Source organism: Charadrius vociferus, unplaced genomic scaffold, assembly GCF_000708025.1.
Source record: "Charadrius vociferus isolate BGI_N301 unplaced genomic scaffold, ASM70802v2 scaffold214, whole genome shotgun sequence".
Classification (NCBI taxonomy): Eukaryota; Metazoa; Chordata; class Aves; order Charadriiformes; family Charadriidae; genus Charadrius; species Charadrius vociferus.
This window is the reverse complement of record NW_009647955.1, coordinates 2,817,922-2,839,382: the sequence shown is the minus strand read 5'-3', so window position 1 is coordinate 2,839,382 and position 21,461 is coordinate 2,817,922. Positions and strand designations below refer to the sequence as shown.

Below are 21,461 nucleotides of genomic sequence, written 5' to 3'. Positions count from 1 at the left end.
AGGAGAAAGAGACCAAAGAGCCCTGCAAGAAACAGGAGCACAAAAGAAGCTTCGGCACAGGAGAGATGGTGTTTTCTCTCACACCAAATTTGAGGCAGTAGGTGCCTCCCAAGGAGAGAGGGGAGGACTGATCAGGGTGCTCCTTTTCCCTTGGCAGCAGAGCCAAGTGCATCTGCTAATGAATAGGACCCTTACAAAAGGCAAGGAATTTTTTTCCTCCCTACAGACATTCAGAGAAACAGAGAAGGGGTTTTTTTTTGTTGTTTTTTCTTCTCCCCCCTCTTCGGGATTCTTTCATTTGTGATTTCTAATCATCATTCCGCTCTTCTTTCCCCCCTTTTCTTCCCTCCCCATTCTCAAGCCACCCCCCGGGCTTGGCACCACTCCAGACCCAATGAACTCCAGGAAGGTTTTTTTCTCTCCTTTCCCCACCACCACCACCTTCTCCTCCCTATTCAAACCGAACTTGTGGACAAAATAAACGCTGGCACTAGGTCATTGTCCTTCCCCTCCCCATCAGAGGATTCTGAGAGAGGATTAAACTAATCTCATACATTGACTCGCTCCCGGGTGCTGGCCTGGACTCCTGCCACACAACGAGATGGCATAAAGTGCAACGTCCCGGCAACATGTTTCTGCAGTAACTTCCTATGCAAAGGCAGCGAAAGGACCCGATACAGGAGCGGGTGGTTCTATATTGTGCAATGTCAACACAGTCACCACATTTAACACGTTGCCTTCATTTAAAAGGAAAAAAGAAAAAAGAAAAAAAGAGCCTAGAAGCCTCAAGGGAACGGACAGTCCACCCAAGCCAATCATTTAAGTGCTTCTGGATTGGCTCATTTGTTAATTAATACTTAAGCAAAGAGTACCAGAAGTTGTGTCGTGATGGGAGGGAGGCTACCGGGTGTGGGACTGCCTGCGATTTCTTGGACTTTCCTCCCGTCTCCGCTACACACGGATGATCAGTCCCCCAGCGACCTCCTGGGATCCAGCAGCGCCTGCCTGCAGGGAGCCGAGCACCCGCCGCTTCCCAGGGCTTCGCAGAGGAAGACAACCACCACTGCTGCCATTGCGCAGGTGGGGAAACTGAGGCACTGCAAGACACAGTGACTGCCACCAGCCCACACTAGTAAACAAACAGGTTACTTTTGGGCTTTAATTGCTGGAAATACCAGCTTGCCGCTGATACCTCTGAAAAGATATTGCAAAGGCTCACTCGCCTGGATAGCTCTAATGAAGTAAAGCTGCTGAGCTGCATGTGCAGCTCCATCGTCCTTCACTGACTTGCACAGAGCTACTCCGGTCCAAGGATGTCAGAACATTCGGCAGACATCAAGGCCCCAACTCAGCAGAGGGCTTGAATATGCCTTTGAGTCCTATGAGACAACATAGCTTTGATGCAGTTCGTTTCTTAAGTGCTTGTGCTTTTTAATTGGTAGAATTAACCCAACCTGAGGACTTCTGAAGAAGCGGGTAAGAATTAAAGACAGAAATGTGCAGGTGATGCACAGAGGATCGTAGTGTGCCGTCGATGGGGAGCATATGCAACATATTTCTGCCATGTAGTGACATTCGTTCAAGGCTTGGAACACTGGATATACATGAGCTATCATGAAATAGCTACAGAGGATGCGGTAACAGCCTAATCCATAGGGGCACAGACTGAGAGCAAGCTGTGGAGCTCTGGTGGTAGGCTGTGCCATGGCTGTGCTGCTGCTGGCTAGCGCAGAGCTCATCTGCACAGCCAAGTCATCCTGGTGGCTCCAAGTCAGGAACCGCGGCTATTCCTCGATCTGTCACAGATTATTCCTGCATCCTGCAGCACGACATTTGACCTCTCCGTGCTACAGCTTCTCATTTCTAGGTGGGGCCAACACAGCCAAGTACATCTTCACACCCCATTCACCACCACCCTTTGCGAGCAAGCTGGTCAAAGGGGAAAGGTCGCTGGGAAGAAATAACTGGAGAAAAATGGAAGAGGCAAGACATGACCAGAGGGTAAAACCCTTCCTGACCCATCTCAGACAGCAAGTGCTAAGGCAACAAATTCTCATTCCTGCCTCGGTCTCTCAGTCGACAACTGAACAGCTCTGAAACAACACACAGATAGCAAACGATTCCAGTCACAAACACCCAGGCACAAACGTCTAGGTGGTTTGTCAGTGAGCAATTAAATCCTGTGCTGAATAAAAATGTTAAAAATGCATCACATTGTGGCTTTAAATAGCCTCTTGTTGGAGAGATTGGTCTCACTGCCAACTCGCGCTTGGGTAAACTCTGTTTTTGCCACTGCTGGGATTCTCTGAATGTCCATCAGGCAGTTGCATCACACACTGAATAGTTTGGCATTACCTCATGCCTTAAGGGAAAGGCAGAAGAAAACGAACTAGCAGCCTGTTTTCTCTGTCTACTTATTTATTTACTTTGGTGAGGGGCTTTTTTATTTGCTTTTGTTTGTGGGGTGTTTTTTTTGTCCTTTTTGCTCCTGAGCTAAGGGTAACTTGAGTGCACGGTAATAAAAAAAAGGTGGTGAGGAAAGTACTTTGGAAAGTGTAAGTGGGAATGTGGAAGACAGGGGAGAGAAGGAAAAACGTGAGTCAAAGGATTAAATCCAAATTCCAGTCTGGGACTTTTTAACGAAGACGGAATACTGACTAGTTGAGCAAATTAAGCTTTTTCAAGGGGGTCTGGGGAAGTGATTGGTTTCCATCCAAGCAGAAAATGTCATTCTTCCCCATCGGTACCAGTGAAAATAAGAGAGACAAAACACCCCCAACCCTGCTCTGAGAAATCTGAAAGGATGGGAGAGTAGACAAGGACAAACAAGCAATTAAAAAGAAATTGCTTCTCCCTCCCCCCCAACCTTTTCTTTCTTCCCAAATGAAAGTGGAAAAAATTGATTAGGGGGTCAAAAAAGAGGAAGGACTGAAGAACAGCATCATGTGTAGCACCACGTGAAACGACCACTCTGCTCCATCAGAGTGTGGGCAAAAATATGCTGCAGCAATGGGGCTGAAGACCTGCAGGAATGGACAAAAACACATTTCTCAACCTGTTTTTGTTGAACCTTCTTCCTGCCTCCGAATCTTACTTTGATAGTTACAGTTTCTCTGCATAAACCAACCACATGAAGTCAACAAAAACTTAAATTCTCATATATGTTGTTACTGCCTCATCATGCCATCAGGTCAGCATTTTGTTCTCCCTCCTCTACCACCTTTCTCGCTGTGGTTTCCCAGAGGCCAGCTGCTGTCCCAGCAGAGCTAGCACACGCTGACCAGCAGCTACTCAGATCCGCTGCTGGAAGTCACTGCCTGCACAGGAGGTCAGCAAAGGGGAAACGTGCCCTCACCTCTGCCACTGCAATAGGTAGTCAGGTATCCTACTCAAATCTGGTTTAATCAATGGATCAATTAATATTAGGCCGGCCAAGGGGCTAAAAGATATGCCCAACATTTGTTATCTGCTGCCCTTCCAGGGCACAGAGCTGTGGACAGTAGCTTTGTTAACTGTTGCTGTAGGATTCACACAGGGACTTCCCTTGGAGCCCAAAGCATAGCAGCCACACAGGAGAGGCGGCATAATTTGTGGGAAACTAAGTCCAAACATTATTTTTTGCACTAGTACAGTACTTTTTAAGGAAGTAAAAATTTTGCATCAAATCTAGATTCACTTGTATGTCCAAAGGTCTGCAGCTTCAAAGGGTTCATTCAGCTCTGAACAGAAATATCCCAAGCCGTACCCAAATCATCTGATAACTCAGTATTTGCTAAAACTAAAATGTCAGGTTATGAGAAAAATAGGTTAATAGAAAGAAGTTCTATATAAAACATAATAATGTTAGTTGCATTGGATCACAGTGAACACCTACCTAAGCAAACATCCCAGCATCAACAGTGACCATGACAGTTGCTAGACAGAGCACACACGCATATAATACTTTTCCCTTGAATTCTTCCAGTCTCCAGCTATTTTCAGCCCAGGAACTTCCCAAGTCAGAGGGGCATTTTCTATGGTTAGTAACCCTGGCTGGATTTCTCTTTCCCAAACTTCTCCAATCTTCCCTTGAACACATGTGAAAGTTTAGCCTCTACAACATCTTTTGGCAAGGAGATCCTCAGTCTCTAATATGTAAGGTCTTTCAGGTGCTATTTATAATAGCAGGTAGTGATGTAAATAATCATTTGGTGGTTTGTACAGCCAGCATAATTCTCAGCTCTGTCAAAAACAGTCCTTAACATTTTCAATGTGGGGAAATGCAGGAGTAGATGGTTCTGATATCCAAGCTGTCTCATACAATGAACTGTGGCAACACACATTAGGCAGCTGAGCTAAGCAAAACACAATGCCGGAGCGCAAAGAGTGTATTTTGCCAGAGGAGTTGGAAACCCTCTCCAGACAGCCACTACTTCTACCTTACACTAAAATATATACCTAAGCAGAGCTTGGATGATGATATCCGTACAAGCAAGACAACTGTGAAACTTTCAGCAAAATACTATGAGACATCATATCAAACCCACCAGACTTCTTGAGAAGCCTGAAATCAGCAGGTTTGTAAGCGTTTGCCAGGGGTCAGCACATTTCCAAGGAAGCCTCAGAGAACGTATCATTGATGTGAAATACCACCACTCAGAATTTTGATGAAAGTGAGAAATCTAAGACATTTTGTCAAGCTCCACTTCAATATTTCAAACTCATGTGCGAATCCAAAAACGGAGTGACAAATTCATTGTGAGAAACACGTGGGTAACACAAAGAGAAAAGCCAGATGAATTTCTACAAAGCGTGAAGGATGTTTCCAGCACCTCTCCGGTTTGACACACATAACCAGAAGAGCTTTCCACAGCAATTTAGACTGAGCCAGAAGACTTATGGCCAGCAGCAGGGCCCCATCCTTCTGACCCTTGTTTCACCACACTATCTCTACACACACTGGTGCCGGGAGATTTATCCTGAAAAACTCCTCAGACATAAGACATTACTGACACCAAATGTTTAGAGGAGTTCTTGCACATAATAAAATAAGAATGTATTTTTATATTAGACAAAACAAACACTTTGAAAGACCTAACCCCCTGCGTATGAGAACAGGCTCAGCACTCATTACCTCCAACTGAAACTTCTCTTGAGGATGTTTGAGACTGTATTATTTTTTCTTGTATTCTTAACTAAAGCACTTGTTATTGATCTTTGCTGGAGGTAATGCATTTATCCACCTGAGATATTTGCCCTGTACATTATTGATTTATATAATTAAGTGATGTCGTTATATACAAGTAGCTTCCTAATCCATTTGCAACTGCCATGCAGACATTCCTGGGCAGGTTTGAGGAGAGGTAGGGCGGTCAGTCTGCACTCAGCTTTAATTTGCCCTGTGAGCGTTCTGCTCAGAAGGGCCAGCTGCAGTAACCCAGAGGTCCTGGGTAACCCAGAAAAACGATGCCTCACTCGTATGTCCCAGGCTTTGACTGGTACTACGGCAACAGCTAAGCCTGGCTGGGACATTTTCATTATACTCTCAGTGCTTGAAAACAAACAAATTTGTACAACGCACACAAACAGCCTTTTCTAATCTCTTTTAATGGCACTCTGAAGACCAGACCGTCAATTGTCCACTGTGTTCTCAACAATTTGCTAATGATAATTAAAGATGCCCAAAGTTTGCCAACTATTTCAGCACTCTATTTAACCAAGAAGATAAGGGTTCAGGAGGAAAGCAAACAAAATGAACTTGATCCAAGAAGGAGGTGTTACCTACAGAGGAGCCCATGAGGGCATAAAGATAGCAAAGGCAGAGTAAAACGTTCTCTAAACTGCACAACAGATACAGAGAGAGATGATGCCAAAACCCTGGAACGAGATTACAAAAGCGGGAGAGTGAGTGGATTCTTTTTTCCTTTCTCTCTATAGGATTCCATCACAAAGAAGTTGCTTAGACAACAGCCACCCCCTACCATGCAATCCGTGTACGAGGAAAAACAAATCCATGCTGTAGTAAAACTGGAAGATCAAACTCCAAACTTGTAGTAAAACTGGAAGATCAAACTCCATTTTTTTCCACCAGCTGAAAGAAATGAAATACTCCTCGAGTGCCCATTTCTGCAGGAAAGGGCCATATTTCCTCCACAGGCTGTGAGATATTGGGCATGCAGCACCCAGGAAAGAGAGAGGAAGAGAAAAGGAAGAGTAGGCAAGTGCAACTGGAAGCACAACTTCTGCTGCTCTGAAGTTCTGCTGAATTAAGAGTCCTGTATAGTCTTCCAGAGAATTGTGCAAGATCATTCAGTTGACCACTAAAGCTATGATTCTGCATAGTTATTTTTAACAAGTTCTACTGTGGCAATATAAAAAAGTTGATGGACACCAATCTATGGCGCTTTTTCCCTATGTCGACACATGTAGCAGGTAACCAAAAGCAGGCCTGTCCCACTGGGAGACTGAACTCACTGTCTTACAGGAAACAAATCTTTCCTTTCTGAAGGTCACCATCCCTTGCAGAAGATCCTCTGCCAGGATCCAGTGTGCACACATGCCTGCTCCCAAGTTTCATGGAGTTTCATCAAATTCATACTTTCTGCAAGCTCCATATATGCAAAATTGTAGCTGTGACCTCTTTGTACCCTTCGGTGTTAGGTTCTTTGTATTTCTATTCTCCTGTTGCATTATTTTCTAAACCTGCTTGTTATCTGTGTGTGTGTGTGAGGTTGTTTGGAGCAGCATAGCAACATCCCTAACAGAAAATTCATAATATGGAGAACCACCTTTGTATCAAAGGTGCGGAAGTCTTTATTGTGAAGTCTTGCCTTGTACTTTAAGGAGCTTTATCTGACCATCCATTTTCTAAGTTTATCACATTCAACTTCTGCTTATTTCAGTAAGTTCCAATCACTTCAGCACCACCCACTTGGCAGGTTTATGTCCCCTTTCTGTGAGCAAAACAGTAATTGGTCTTTCAGTAGATTGCCCTCCACATCATTCTCAACTAGAAACTCAGGGAAGATGTGTTGATTCACTGCCATTTTTCACCCAGTATGAGCAGTCAACATCAGCCAAACAGTTGCATCTGGTTTCTCAAGTCCGTAACAAAATAACACGCAAGCAGAGAGGGCTTCTCCATACAGCATGAACCAATAAAGCAAAACCGTTCTCACAAGTTGCGAAGTCCCTCCTATATAAATAGGTGCATTTTTTTGCTTATACTATATGTCACTTGTGCTCAGAACTGTAAGTTTGATTGCTCAGTAAGTAAAGAGAAGGCACACATCCGAGTATCTATACATTCTATCATGGACACAATAGAAAACTGAAGAAAACACAGCAGTCGGTTGCGATTCTGCACCAACAAAAAAAAAAAATAAGGGAGGAAGCAGGAAAAATAATCCTTGAGAAGAAAAACAAAACAAAATAAAACATACAAAAAATCCATCCCAAACCCACAAAACTTTCCTGGCTGTTAAACAGATGGGTGACTGTCTGCAGGCGGCTCTCTGGGGGACCTGGAAGAGGAAGGGTATGCCTACCCTCAATCCAGTCATTGGTAAAGTCAGATCCAAAGCCTATTTGAGTTAGTTGGTGTTTCCACCTCTTTGATTGGTATGGACGGAGCTATCGACCAACGTGGCACCCACACATCTTCAAATCCTTTTCACGCAGGTGAAAACACCACAACTTTAAAGAAATACTCCAGAAGTGTATTCTAGTCCTAGAAGAGAGCAGCCACTAAGTCACATACTGACTGCACGTTTGTAACCCCAAGCTTATATAGGTATATTTACCTAAATCACACTAACTTACAACATAATCTCTTCTTTGTTCTAAAGAAAAAGTCTAGTAAATCCAGAATATTTACCAATTTTCTTTAATGCTTCACTGCAGAGCCGATCAGCTAAGTGGGCATCTGACCTGTGTTTAGAAAAAAGGGCTAACACTACCTGCCATGCCGGCAGAATAAAGTAACGAAACGTGATGTGCACACGCAGAAACTTGAATTGTATCCCTTAATTCTTAAATCACGCTTTTTCCCCTCCAAATGATTGGGACTATAAACCAATAATCAGAGACCTGTTTTAAATGTTAATTTTAAATCTAGCCATTTTAATGCTCAATTAGCTTCTGCTACTGGAACTACTTCTATAAAATACATTCACACTAAATTACAGATAATAACTGTATCGTCTAAAACATTTAGGTTTCTGTAGAAAACCCTAATCAAACAGCAGAAATATAAAGCAACAGCAAAAAGCAAAGGGAAGTCTACTGCCTGTAAATACACATTTCCAATGCAGTTCCACTTTTACTGTCATTTAAAAATCTTTTCAATTTGATGTGCTAATTTTTGAATCAGCAACACTTGCCTAAGCTGTTTTGCATTTATAGACTATATCTCACTGACTAATAACCCAGGAAATGTTTTATGTAAACATTCACAGGTTTGAAGACTTGCGGTATCACTTTGGCAGCGTTTGATGACTGAATCTTCCTTTTCTTTTTTTTTTCTTCTCCTGTTCTTTGATGCTGCCAAATCTCTACCAATACACCAAGCGTTTCACATTCATCTCATATTCTTTCTGACCAAGTGGAAGTAACTCCGGAAAGCAGGGGGAACTCAGTTCACAGCATCCTTGCTCTTAATGCATTTGACTTGAAGCAAATATCAGGCTCGGCAGTGACAAATCAGGACATAAGGTGGCATTATTTCCCTTCCTTAACTGTCTGCAGGGCCAGAGTCCAGATCTGCATGTCGAAAGTTTGCTACAAACAAGCTGTTTGGTATTCCAGAAACAAAACAAAACAAAAAAAAACCACACAAACACACAACAAGAACCCACCACACCAGGGAAAAAATCAAGTCTGTCCCAAGATGCATTCAGAATATTACACAAAGCCAAACCCTGACTCCTCCCCAACCTAAAATTTTCCCTGAGTACTGTGTGCATAAAGTGGTCTGACTGAAAGCATCATTATTAGGCTGATAGTGCATTAACTGCAGAGTACTTCTAAAATCACATTTTGCAAATCTGGGTTTCATTTGTATCCTTGACTGAGAGCTCAGCTGTGATGGCCCACAGGAACTCCCATCAGATTTATACAGATGCTTGGAAAAAGAACGGAGAAAACAGATGCAAAGCATACAGAAACTTGGTTTGCATGTTCATTTACTTTCAGTTCACCCAGAGGATTTAAAACTTTTTTTTTTTTTTTAAATAAAACTCACAGCTGTACCTTTCAGGTACAAACTTGAAATACAAAACAGGAAACCAACTTTTCCCTTGTCTTGCCAACATTTATGGCATATTTGGATTAAGAACCATCTTTTTTTGTGTAGTATCAGACTTGTAGTATGACTTGACTTAGTTCAGACTGAGAAACCAGAGGAATAAGCCTAGAAGAGATACAAGAAGGCAGTTCAAGTGCTGACTACTGGGTTTGCAAAGAATGCACCATCCCAAGATCTGGTGATGCACACTTACTTACCCGAGGATATCCCAGCACCCTGCAGAGCCCAGTATTGGTCCAATACTTCTCAGCATTTTTATCAATAACCCGGTAATAAACATAAAAGTGCCGATAATGAAATGTGCAGATCTCTCTGAGTAATAAACATTAGAAAGTGGTTTAAACCTCTCTGGGAGCTGGGCCCATTCAACCCAAATTTATTTTACTACCTGCATATGCAAAATTGAGGGAGAGTACAATACTCTGGACAGCAGTGGTGCTTAGAAGGAATTGGAGAACACAGTAGGCAAGAAACTCAACATAAATTCCTCCTACGCTGTTGGGACAAAATGTTCAGGATGTGTGGAGAGAAGGAGGGTGCTTTGTGTAAAAATAGGGGGGCTGCGGTCTGGGGAAACACTGGTGGGTTAAATATAAAAATAATACTAACTGGTTAAAGACACAGAGGACTGTGACCTGCCAGAGGTGGAGAGATTGGTCTGTTCAGTCTACCAAAAAAAGACGACTGAGGTGAGACCAAGAGCTGCGTGTGAACATGTTTCCAGTTCCAGGTACATATAGGATCTTTCATTCAACAGTTGGAAGCTACTGCTCACTAAGGCAAGAGCGTGAAAACTTTAAATAATAACAGTGGTTAAACACTGGAACTGTCTCACACACAGTAACTCAGCTCTCCTAGTAACTCAAAACCAGGGCAGGTGCCTTTTGGGAGAGAACGTTTTAATCACATACAAAACCTCAGTGTAGAAAGAAGAAGAAAACTGACAGAGCTATATGGTGTCTGAGGCAAGGTGCTCCCTTTTGGGTTTCAAGCTCTGTAAGCACATAATTCCACAAAACACAAAATTCACTGCAATATTCCCAAATATCCAGACGCATTTCATTAATTTCTCCTGATAAAATACTCTCACGTTTATTTTTTTTAGTATGCATTTGGCATGAAACTCACAAATGTAAGGTCCATGTCTGTATGAATACAGGTTTAAAGAGGAAAAGCTTGCCAGGTGGAACACAGTGTTCCCGTCTGCAAATCTTTTGCCACTTGAACACTGAACTATGGGGTGCAGAAATAAGCCAAAGTGGGAATCACCTAGTGAAAAACCATCAGAAATTCAAAACAGCTCTGAAAAGGGTTTGTTTGTGTTTGGTTACCGTGGTGGTGGCAGTTGGGGTAAGCTCTAATTGTGTCTGACCCATTTCACCACTTTACTGAAAAGGGGCTCATCAGAGTCCGAGACATGCCAAGCACAAAGGCAAATTTAAATAAACACCTATCTCTGGTTCCATTAATCATGAGTTCCTGACAACTTTTGGATCCCACTCTGCTCTTCCCCATCTTGCTGCAACTCTGAAGGGCCTCTTTTATCAGGTCCGTTCAGCCAGGACCACCATCTCCATGAAAGCACCCAGTGTGGCACTGGCTCCCTGTCAGACACGGCTCGATTTCATCTCATTCCATCACCAAGAGTCCCCTGACATGGTTATTAATCATGGCCTCGCTGACAGGGCACTGAACTGTCTGCAGATGAAACTTCACATTCCCATCCGGGGCTCCCCAGGTAGGACATGGAATTTGTTTCATCTTTGCGTAATCAAGAAATGGAGCACATTAGGGGAGCGAATTAACCCCAACTTCAGGTTCATAAAGCTGTCCCTGCTCTGTTTAATTAAATCTGTCTTAAAACCTCCTAATCCCGAACTAAAGACTTAATAATGTTCAGGAACCTCTTTTTCCTTACAACATATTGCTATAATCGGCTGACGGCTTAATATTGAAATAAACATGCTGCTCCTCTACCTGACCTGGCCAGTACAAAGACCAAAAACCACATGACTAAGACCAGCTTCTCCTAGAATGGCAAGCACACGATACGCTGAGGATGCTGTAGGCCATTAGACTAAAAACCTTTTAATTTAATGCCACAATGTAAGTGTCAAAGACTGTCCACAACATTAAAAAAAAAAAAAAAAGAGTAAAAAAGAAGAAAAAAAATAATTAAAGAAGCAGGAGTGGAAGCAAAACCAGGCTACAAATGCTTGATTCTTTCTCTGAAAACGCAGAGACATGTCCTTTTAGACTGAAGATGGCCAACCCTTACCCATGGTTTTCGTGTATTACACATGCCTTTGAGAGTCTTAAGGCATCAAATACCACCCCAGGTCTGTGTTTCACAGTGGCCAGAGAGAAGCTCTGCTCAGGCTTTTCAAATTCAGTGGGAAATCTGATTTTGTAACTCCTTTTTTAAAAAAAGTGCAGAAGATTTGTTTCAAATTATGATCAGCAAAATTCAGATCTAGATCAGAGCGTCCTTCTCTGCATTAACACACAGGTGGCTGGATTCAGGATTATTGATACCAGAACTGAAGTATCCTGAAATATCATTCTCAGCATCTGTTTAGTCCCAAGAGGTACCAAACCATCAGCACAGCTTTAGAAGACAGCTTGTAGAAAGCAGAGTGACTCTACATGACATGTCTAAGGAGGCAACAAGAGAAAAGCAGCATGATCCAGCATTGGAGATGAAAGAAAGGAGGAATAAAGCAGAGATGCAAGAACAGAGGCATCAAGGCAGGCTGTTAGGACTGTCAGCCCACACTCAAAGTGATTCATGTGAGGAAGACCAATTCCTATTGCTCTCCTTCCCATATCCATCGTTACATCCAGGTCCAAATAAGGAAGGCTACAACTTCCAGTGCTTCTCCCTTCCTAAGATCTCCCGCCATGCCTCAGAGAGAGAAGACAGGGAGAAACATAGAAGACCTGGACACAGCAAACGCTGCATCCAAAGAGAACATGCAGCAGATGGAAACGCTTTCTACTCTTTCTTTGCCTAAGAGGATTATTTCAGCAGGGCCTGGCTGGCGTCTGCACCAGAGCTGAGCGCCAGTGACCACGCCAGCCAGCCTTACCCTCCTGTCAAAGGGTTTCATTAAGACTTTGGTTACCTGTTGCTCTCATGGCGGCTTGCACGTGCTCACTAAATATCCTTCATCCACTCCCAAGGTATTTGCTGATACAGAAATCTCTTCCTTCCCCCCTCGCCCCCCCTCTCAAGGACCTGGGGCCACAGTACAAGTCACCATCCTGCTGAGAAATTTTCATTACGCAAGGATGGGACAGGGGACTCAAGCTAAATATGTATTATCAGAAAGCCAAAGACCTTACAACGGTACATCGTGTCCACTCTTTCTGACCATGCCATCAGTCAGCTAAGAGTGCCCGTAAGCCACGCAGAGCACAGCAAACAGCAATGAGCCCCCTCTCTTCATGCGCTGCTCTCGTTGTGGGGTAACCAGGTGAACTGCTGCTCTGACCAGCCCTAGGTGCCACTGCACTGGCTGCAGAGCCACACACAAAGCTGGCACCTTGGGGCCACTGTCCAGGTTTCACTCCTCGCTGAAGAGGCATTTCAAACCTTACAATTAAATAAAAATTCCCATACCCCAAAGACTAGAGACAGACATTTGTGTTCCCTCTTCCCCAAACTATCCTTCCCAAACTGCTCCCTCAGACAGCCACAACAGCTGTGCACACCCACAGGGGTGAGACCCATTTGACTCAAGACAGGGAAGTCAAAGGACAGTCCTAAATAATTAATAACACCACAAACATTTAATCTAGTTTTGCGATGACAGTGAGGGATTTTCATCACTAAGCTCAAAGGCAGAAAAGTCGGGATCCTTCTCTTCAGTCACACAAGTAAACCCATCCAGCAGCAGAGAATGACATACTGCAGTCACAGAATCTGCAAGTGCAAGGACGGGTGACCCCAGCTATTTAGCTCCCCAGCATCCCAGGAACAAGGGATAGCTCTATCCATCTCTATTCAGGCAAGACTCAGCATCAACACTTCCAGCAGAACCATCCAGTGAATCCACCTGGGAACCAGCTCTTTCCTTTAATCTCATTTCTCCATCACCAGCTTACATAAAATCGGGAGAAAGACTCGCCTCCGACCGAAAGGCACTTACACTACAAAATGTAGTATGTAAGAATGGATATATTCTTTCAGAACAATCATTACTTCTTAAAAATCACTTATAAATCCCCTTCAATAAAAAGTGAAGCCAGAATCCATGTGTTTATGTTACCAGTTTCTGTAAGGCAACCACAGCTCGAGGCATGAACCGGAGCATCTGACAAGTTCAGTACACCATCTGATGTGAAACTCCCAACGTTTTCTTTTTCTTTTTTTCTTTTTTTTTCCTTTTTTTCCTGTATTTCTCACATGTGATGCCTCCCTCTTCTGTGAATGTTCATTAATAGAGCTCAAAAGACAATCCCAAGTTGTGATATTTGGAAAGCATTTTGTTTCTAAAAAGAAATACTCAAAATCCTTTGATGAAAACCCCTCAATCATTTGGAAAATAAGGACTACCTATACTTTAGTCTCTTTTTTTTTTTTTATTATATCCTGCTTTGCGTTCTGTCATTGGGGAAGCTAGACTACCATGCTCTTTATTTTGAGGACTTTTTCTTTTTTCTTTTTCTTTTTTTTTTTTCTTTTTTTTTTTCCCCCCTCCAAAGACTAAAAAATTCAGAGAACCCCAAAGCGTTAGTAAAACTTAAATTTCTGGAGGGAAGAGGAAAAGTGGTAGCCTGCAAAGTGCTAGATGAGGTCCAAAACTTTGAATTTCTATGGTGCAATACACAAGGGAAAATCAAAGAGATTGTAAAAATATTTATATTTCCTATTTAGAGGGCAGAGAACATTGCAAAAACAAAACCCCCACCTATTTCAATTTTAAACAGTTTAAATTGTATTTTTCACTTGATTCTTCCTACAGCTTTAAATTTCTTATTTGCCAAAATGTTCAAAGAACAAACCACTCCAGGAGCGCTTCAGAAAATAAACACTCGTAAAACCCGGCACTGCTGGAACGTGCCCAGCAGTTACGCAAACTGCATCATTGCACACCAGCGGGTCAACTTTAGTTCTCCTCGTTTTCATAACCATTTAGTCCTTTACCAAAGGAATATAAAGACTATGTAAGCTAATGCTTACAAGCTAGGATGCATAGTGAATCTTAACTCCAGGGTTAAATTGAGGATCCAACTTATTTATATATATAGGATTACCTGTATGTGAATGCACATACTGCTGATAAACACATGCTACAAACTGCAGATATAAACTGTAATTCACCAGTGACTGGAGGTAAAGTGCCTGTAATCTACGTCTCAAACACAAGAGCGCCGCAGTGACAGAAAGGTATTTTGTGACTGATGCCTGATGCCCCTTAAGGCATATTTCACTTCCATGTCAGACAGCACGCCACACTTTTGAGAGCACAGACTAACGCTACCACCTCTTTTGGATGTCCACATCTGCCCCAGACGGCAAGAAGCCCGAGCAGAGTCAACCAGGACTCAGTGCTGATGGGCGCTCAGCCTGGACAGGATCCACAAGCACACCACGGGCACAGCACAGCACCACCACTTGCTGGTGCTGGCCCTGAGCACTTCTGACACTCAGCCCAGTAATTCCTGAGCAGCCTGGCTCCCCACCTCTAAAACACAGACAGAAAATAATATTTAGAAGTCAGTACTTGGCATTAAAGAGTTCAGTTTTCTGATAAAAACTGGAGACGCACCACTACTAATGTAACCCAGACCCCCTGCTAGCCCTCTCCTTACTTAAGTCACAGCATCTTCACCTCCTGAAAAATCTCTGGTTTTCTGGCCTCACATCTATCCCTTCCCAAATATGTATCTTGTAAACTCACCATGAAAATCACCTTGAAACATGGCCTGCCGGGCTGATAACACTTAAGGCGATGCAGCTTTCAAGCCCCAGTGCCCAGGCCAGAGACGGCAGCAGAGAAAGCAACCAATGACAACACAAGAGTCACTACTGATTAAAGCCTTAAGGGATCTTTTTAAGAATATAAGGTCATATGTGGTTATCAGCGTGCAATATATGTGTAACGCCTTTGTCTAATTCCATTGTATTGTAAACAAGTACATATGCCATAAGGGAAAGTCACCAACGGGAACCCGCATTGCGCACCGCACCATATTCTGCTTTATGTGCACAAATCCCAGTGCAAAGGCAGATGGAGGGGCCAGTTGTGTTAAGCCCAGGTGATTATGTCACCAGGTTCGGGGTTTTGTTTTACGTTTTCTTTACCAGCAAACTGTCCATTAACTTTTCTGAGAGCAGAAAGCAAAAGGAGAGGAATTTGTGAAGTCGGTAGTCCATATGGCTGGCAGTGAGTTAATCTGCATCTAAGCAGCAGGTAGCATGAGCCAGGCTGTCTGTTGGGGTTGTTAGTAACCTAGGGGCAGATCATGGAACAGCAGGGAAGAGGATAAACTCAGCCTACAAATACAGTCAGGAATGTGGCAGGAAATTATTTTTGAAAACATACTCTGAAGCATAATAGCAACAATCAGACAGTCAGACCCCGCGTATGAAACCTATCTGGACTCAGGGCACACACCAGCAGCGCACACACGCTTGTGATCAAACAGATTGGGCATATATGCATGTGTCCATATATATATCAAAACCATATACCATTCAAATAAAAAGTACATGTGCAGCAGAGTATATCTAGACAAACATTGCTTTCCCTATACAATCTAAAGCAAAATAAGAATAATTTATTTGCTTATGCTTCATGCAAACTATCTCCCAAACAGCTTTATAAAATTATTAATTATGCCCACACCGAAGAACAAAAGGTAGAATAGTAGAAACTGAGAGGTTCAGGTAACGAGAGAAAATTTTTTTAAAGGGAAAAATAATGAGGAAACAAGCCACAGGTCACAAGAACAGGCCAGGAGAAAGCCTTTGCACCCCCAGTACAGGCTGTGACACTGGGCAGGGAGTGATGTGACAGATAGCCAAGAACCAGGTGGCACAGAAGGACACAACCTAAGACAACCCAGGGCAGACGTGTAGGGCAGACAAAAATAGGAAGCAAATCTAATTACATTTTCTAATTTAATTTTGAAAACATCACTTAGTAAGAATTTTGATGTTTTACGTTCTTTCACCATTCAAGATGAGGATAAGACAGTAAACGATTGTCTAGGCTGCAACATTTTATTTTAGTCATCTTTTCTAACTCATCACTGGCAAAATCCCAGATAATGTTAACTCTCCAGCTATTATTCTGAGGAGAAGGGGTGAAAGTTAATCAATGAAACTTCATGAATATGTAAATACAACAGTACCAATGGATCATTTAGCTCTAAAACCTGTCTTCTTCTGCAGCCAGTAGAGGATGCCCAGGGAAGAGTGCAACAGCAGGGCGATACTTCAACCACATAATTTCCTAGTCACGAGGAATCTGCAGCTCAGGAACTTCTAGAATCATTGCCTTTGTATTTCATACTAGCAATTAGTGCATTAGCAGGACTTCTATTTCAGCCTCAGCAAAGAACAGCCCCTTTTACTGACCATAACAAATTGCAAGACAGTTCAACACAGAGGGAGATACTCGAAACTTCCCATCACAAGTGGGAGCTATTCTTCCCCAAACTTAAGCACCAGAACAAATCAAACATGACAGATGTCATTTGTATTACATATTCGTGCACTACAGGAAAGCCAAAGCCGCTAGAATTGCACGCTTTATAAAAACCTCCAGCACAGACTGCATAGTTAAGAGGAAAGAGAGGAAGCAATAAGGAATTCTTTTCATCCAATGATTCCGATCTTGTGTGCAGCCACACGGAAATACAGAATTTTTCTGCAAGTGGCAAAACTTTGAAACTGGAATGCAAAAGAAGGCTGCTCTTTATAACAGGAAACAGAGTCACCTTATCTGTGAGGTACCCGACCCTTGAAAACAGATGCTTCTGGCTCAGGTGAGCACTAGAATACAGAAATAACATTCCTTGGGATTAATGCCTGTCACCAAAATTGCAGGATGACAGCAAAAAAGGGATAGAGAGGAACATCCCTGGAGAATACAGATGGGCTTTGGAGGGGATTAGGCATAAGCCAAATCTTAAGGGGAAAAACAGGACAACCTAAGTGTAAAATGTGGTTCTGCCATGACAGACTCGGAGTTAGGAATTGGCTGAATTTTACTTTTGTCAATCAGAAGGAATAAAGTGTCAGCTGTTGGCCAGAAGTACTGCGTGCTACTCTCTGGATGCTCTCTGTATCTGGCTACCAAGTTTCAGAGGCGCTGGTCCTAGCACAGGAAGACCCTGTTGGGCATTTTACTGCATCTCAGCCATCTCTCCCCTCTTAAGAAGGGAAGTTCTGCTTAGTGGGAAAGAATCTATCACAGGTCACCTAGTGAAATGCAAGAGGAGAAATCAGCGTGTAGTGGATGAAGGGAGGAGATCCAACGTCTGCATCCCTTAAGCCCTAGCAACTGCAGGGCACTGCCACATCCTTCACTGCCACAGGTCTGCACACGCCGCCAGCCCTGTCCCAAAGATCAGCGGCTCTAGAGATGCAAGTCTTGCAAGTGGAGTGCAGCAGAAGCTAATCAGCAGAGCCACACTCCGTCTGAGCTGAAGGCGAACACAAATCTTTTTACTCATCCTTAACTTTCAGAGCCCACCTTCATCATGGAGATAACATGCCCCCAAAAGACCATGTGTTACGTCTCATCTGAATTTTAAGCTGCATGTGGGACTCAAAGCAAATAAACTGCTGTTGCACACTGTTTGCCTCCAAAAGGCTTTCCATTAGTCCTCAGGCTCTGCTTTTCTCCCCTCTTTCATGTTCAGATGAAAGATACAGACCTGTTCCTTCACACAACCTTTGCATCTTGTTACCTTTAATTTGTACAGTCTTTCTCCAGCTCTGCCCTGGACCTGCAGAGTGATCCCAAAGATGCCAGCTCTCACAGATCACAAGTACTGACATATTGGTCTTCAATTCAATGCAAAATTTCTTACACTTCAGCTCACATACGAGAAAATTCCTTCCATCCTGCTGCATTTGCTCCTCTCCCTTAATTCTCAGGTCCTGGAACAGGTCAAACCCATTCTCTGCACTGAGATCCACTTGTTTCAGGAGAGTAAGGAGGCGAAAAAGGAGCAGCAGCTTTTCAGATGGCTGGTTGCAACTCTGCGTGCCAGTCCTGGTATCGGTCAGGCAGGCATAGGGAGCGTGCGGGCAGAGTTTGACCTTGTAGGTAAGTGATTTTGGCAGGTATCTCAGCCGCCCAGCTGGCACTGCCCAGGTTGCCCGAAGGGAGACAAGGTTGAGATCCCCAACGCTTCCATGCTGACTGCACAGCTCCCATCTCGGATGGGCCGAGAGCACTTTGCACTGCTCAATTATTTAAAGAATAAATGGAAAACTGTCGAGTTAATGGGGAGGTTTTGTGCGTGCTAATTATAGCACACAAAACCCCATTCTCTGTGTCCAAGGCTGGGTCACACTCTGTTGTTACAAAGCTTTTGTAACATGCCTAATGCCTTTAATATAAGCTCTTATTAATTGTATATTCAACTTAATGCCTAAGCTCAGTGCTACTGGGCTGCACTAGCCAGGCAGCTGACTGTAATTACGGTGTGCTTATAGTGTGCTTAACCCGCATTTATAAAGCACGTTAATTCTCATGATTCCGTTTTAATTTGGTGCAGGATTGACAGCCTTTTGATTTTGCCCCACAGATCAGATCTAGCACGAGCGGCAGCCAGGTAAATACACCGTGCTATCCAGCTAACGTCACTCTCTCTTGCTCTGGAAGGAGGTGACACAGTGCTTCATCCTCCCTTGGGTAACTGGAACTACGCTATCCCTCCAGCTCTCTGCAAGCTGTCTTTTTTCTTGTACATACTGGCTCATTAGAAATCTTTATCTCCAAAAGAGCTACCTTGTCAGAAGGCACAAACAGGAATCTGGGGCAAAGAGGAGTTCCTATGATTGCCACAGCCACTGAGGGACCTACAGCCTTCAAAACAGTTTCCCGACCCACGAAATCCCACAGTTCCAGGCCACTATGCAATATTTCAGCAATTCTAGAAACAAGACGAAGTATCTCCTCAACTGTTTCAGAACAGTTCTGGACTGTATCTAGAGAGGACTCCAGATCAAGGGAAACACCACTTTGCCTATTTGCTTTTTTGCCTATACTGAAAACCTCAGAGAAGCACCGATAAAATCCAGCACGTTGCATAAATCTGGAGAGAAGCCAATACCTCATTTACTCAGTTGGCCGTCAGCCCGTATGAATTGCCATTTTTGAATGACTTAAGAGCACTGAGGCATACAGGTCTTCCTGGTGCTACTGCCATGAGTTATAATAGGATCAGGGTGCGCACTGCTTATGTGCTACAGAGGACAAGATGAGGGTGGGCCACAGAGGACTGAGAAGTGTTTGAAGCTTTAGGATGACAATTGTGGCTTAGCTGTATCCAGCACCATCTCCCCTTCTCCGACACTCCAATTAGCAGTAGCTCCTGCCCACAACATTCTCCTGGCTAACAAATTCTCTTTGCAGCAGGTCTTGTTCTACCTTCCCTGCTTTCTCCCGGTTGTTCAGGAAATAATAAACAGCAACTACAGAAAATCCTGTGGGGAGACTCTAGAAAGACCAGTGATCTGGGCACCATGAAAGAGGTGGAAAATAATTTGTTGTTTGCTCTGAAGAAAATTTAAGGTATCACATACGGAAAAGGTTGCTGAAAGGGCAAAGGGAATTAGTTTTATGTCCCAGGAGTGTAGAACACGAAGCAACAGACTTAAATTGCTACAGGTATGGTTGAAGTTAAACATCAAGAAAAATCTCCACAGGTAAGAACAGTGGTGTACTGGAATCAGTTGGCAAGGGATATTCTAATCTTCTCTTTTTTAAGAGCTGGCTAGGCAGGCACTCATCGAGCACAGCTTAGGTAGAGAGCAGCTCATTTTAGGGCATGCAGATAGGCCTAATGACTTCTCAGGATTTCTTACAGCCATCTTTTCTATGATTCTTTTAATCTTTATCTTACCTTTTTGTGTGTGGCTCACTATTTCCCTATTACTCTTTCCTTTGACAAAGTGGTTTTAAATGGTAACATATGCTTGTTTTACACAACTTAATGCCAATAAGCAATCTTTCTCTCTCATTCATGTTTCCCTCTTGAAAAAGATGTAAAAAAAAAAAAAAGAATCCCCTATCTATTCATGTAACTACACTCAAATATTTTCAATCAATATGTCCCTAGAAATAAAATTAATTTATGCACAAAACGTTAACTTCCAAAAAAAAAATTTTTTTTGAAAGGTTCACGTGTCAATGAAAGCCTCATCATTTTAGAAGACAGTTTTCAGCAAAATGAACTTGATCTTTGACTTTTCACAACACAAGAGTAACTTCCTAATTTAAAGTAATGATTGCAATGGTCCTTTTGTTGTTCCTTTTTGCCATTTCCCGCATTAAACTCTCCATTAGCATACCATTTTGATTTCTTTCATTTTAAAAGATCATCCTGTATTTTTCAGAAAACAAAGGCAACCCAAATACATGGACTGAAAACGTTTATATTGTATCCTAGACCATCGCCCGTGCGCACGAGCACATGTTTCGGCACATGCACCAGCAATAACATCTCAACTTTACACATTCAGAGCCCGCTTAATCTCTGTTTGACGAAACCCAAACAGGGAAACCCTCTGTCCCCAAATGCTGCTCTGCCTTTATCCCAACAGGCGGGCTCTGGGCTCCTCTGTAGATGTGATTATTGCTGTCCAATTCTTTGCCTTTCTCTCAGGGCCGTTCCCTTTATGCAGGATGACTCATTAGCCTCCATCCCCGGCAGGGAGCTGACATCCAATTAACTAGCTGACAGTCCTCTAGTGGCTCCCACTACTCCTCTAAGGCTCTGTTTACAAACACAGGCTGTTGCGCCCATAAGGGAGGGGAAGTTGAAAGTCCCCCTGCCAGGCCAGTTTGCTCAAAAGCCTCAGAGCCCTTTAAACAATACCTTTGTAGGGTAAAGATCGGACACATTGCTTGCAGCAGGATGCAAGTCATCCTAATGGCTATATCCGCGTTTGGCGGGAAAGGGAGCAAGCAGCGGGTATTGAAATAAGAGC

The 21,461-nt window shown here is 43.2% G+C and overlaps 1 protein-coding gene across 1 annotated transcript in view; it reads left to right on the top strand.

The window, feature by feature from the left end:
• The first annotated feature begins 888 nt into the window (after positions 1-888).
• GMNC (geminin coiled-coil domain containing) overlaps positions 889-21,461 on the top strand; it is a 40,196-nt gene continuing 19,623 nt past the window's right edge. The window contains exons 1-2 of the mRNA XM_009883421.1: positions 889-1,080; positions 18,399-18,570. Coding sequence (XP_009881723.1) covers positions 889-1,080; positions 18,399-18,570 — 364 coding nt within the window. The remainder of the gene's footprint in view (positions 1,081-18,398; positions 18,571-21,461) is intronic.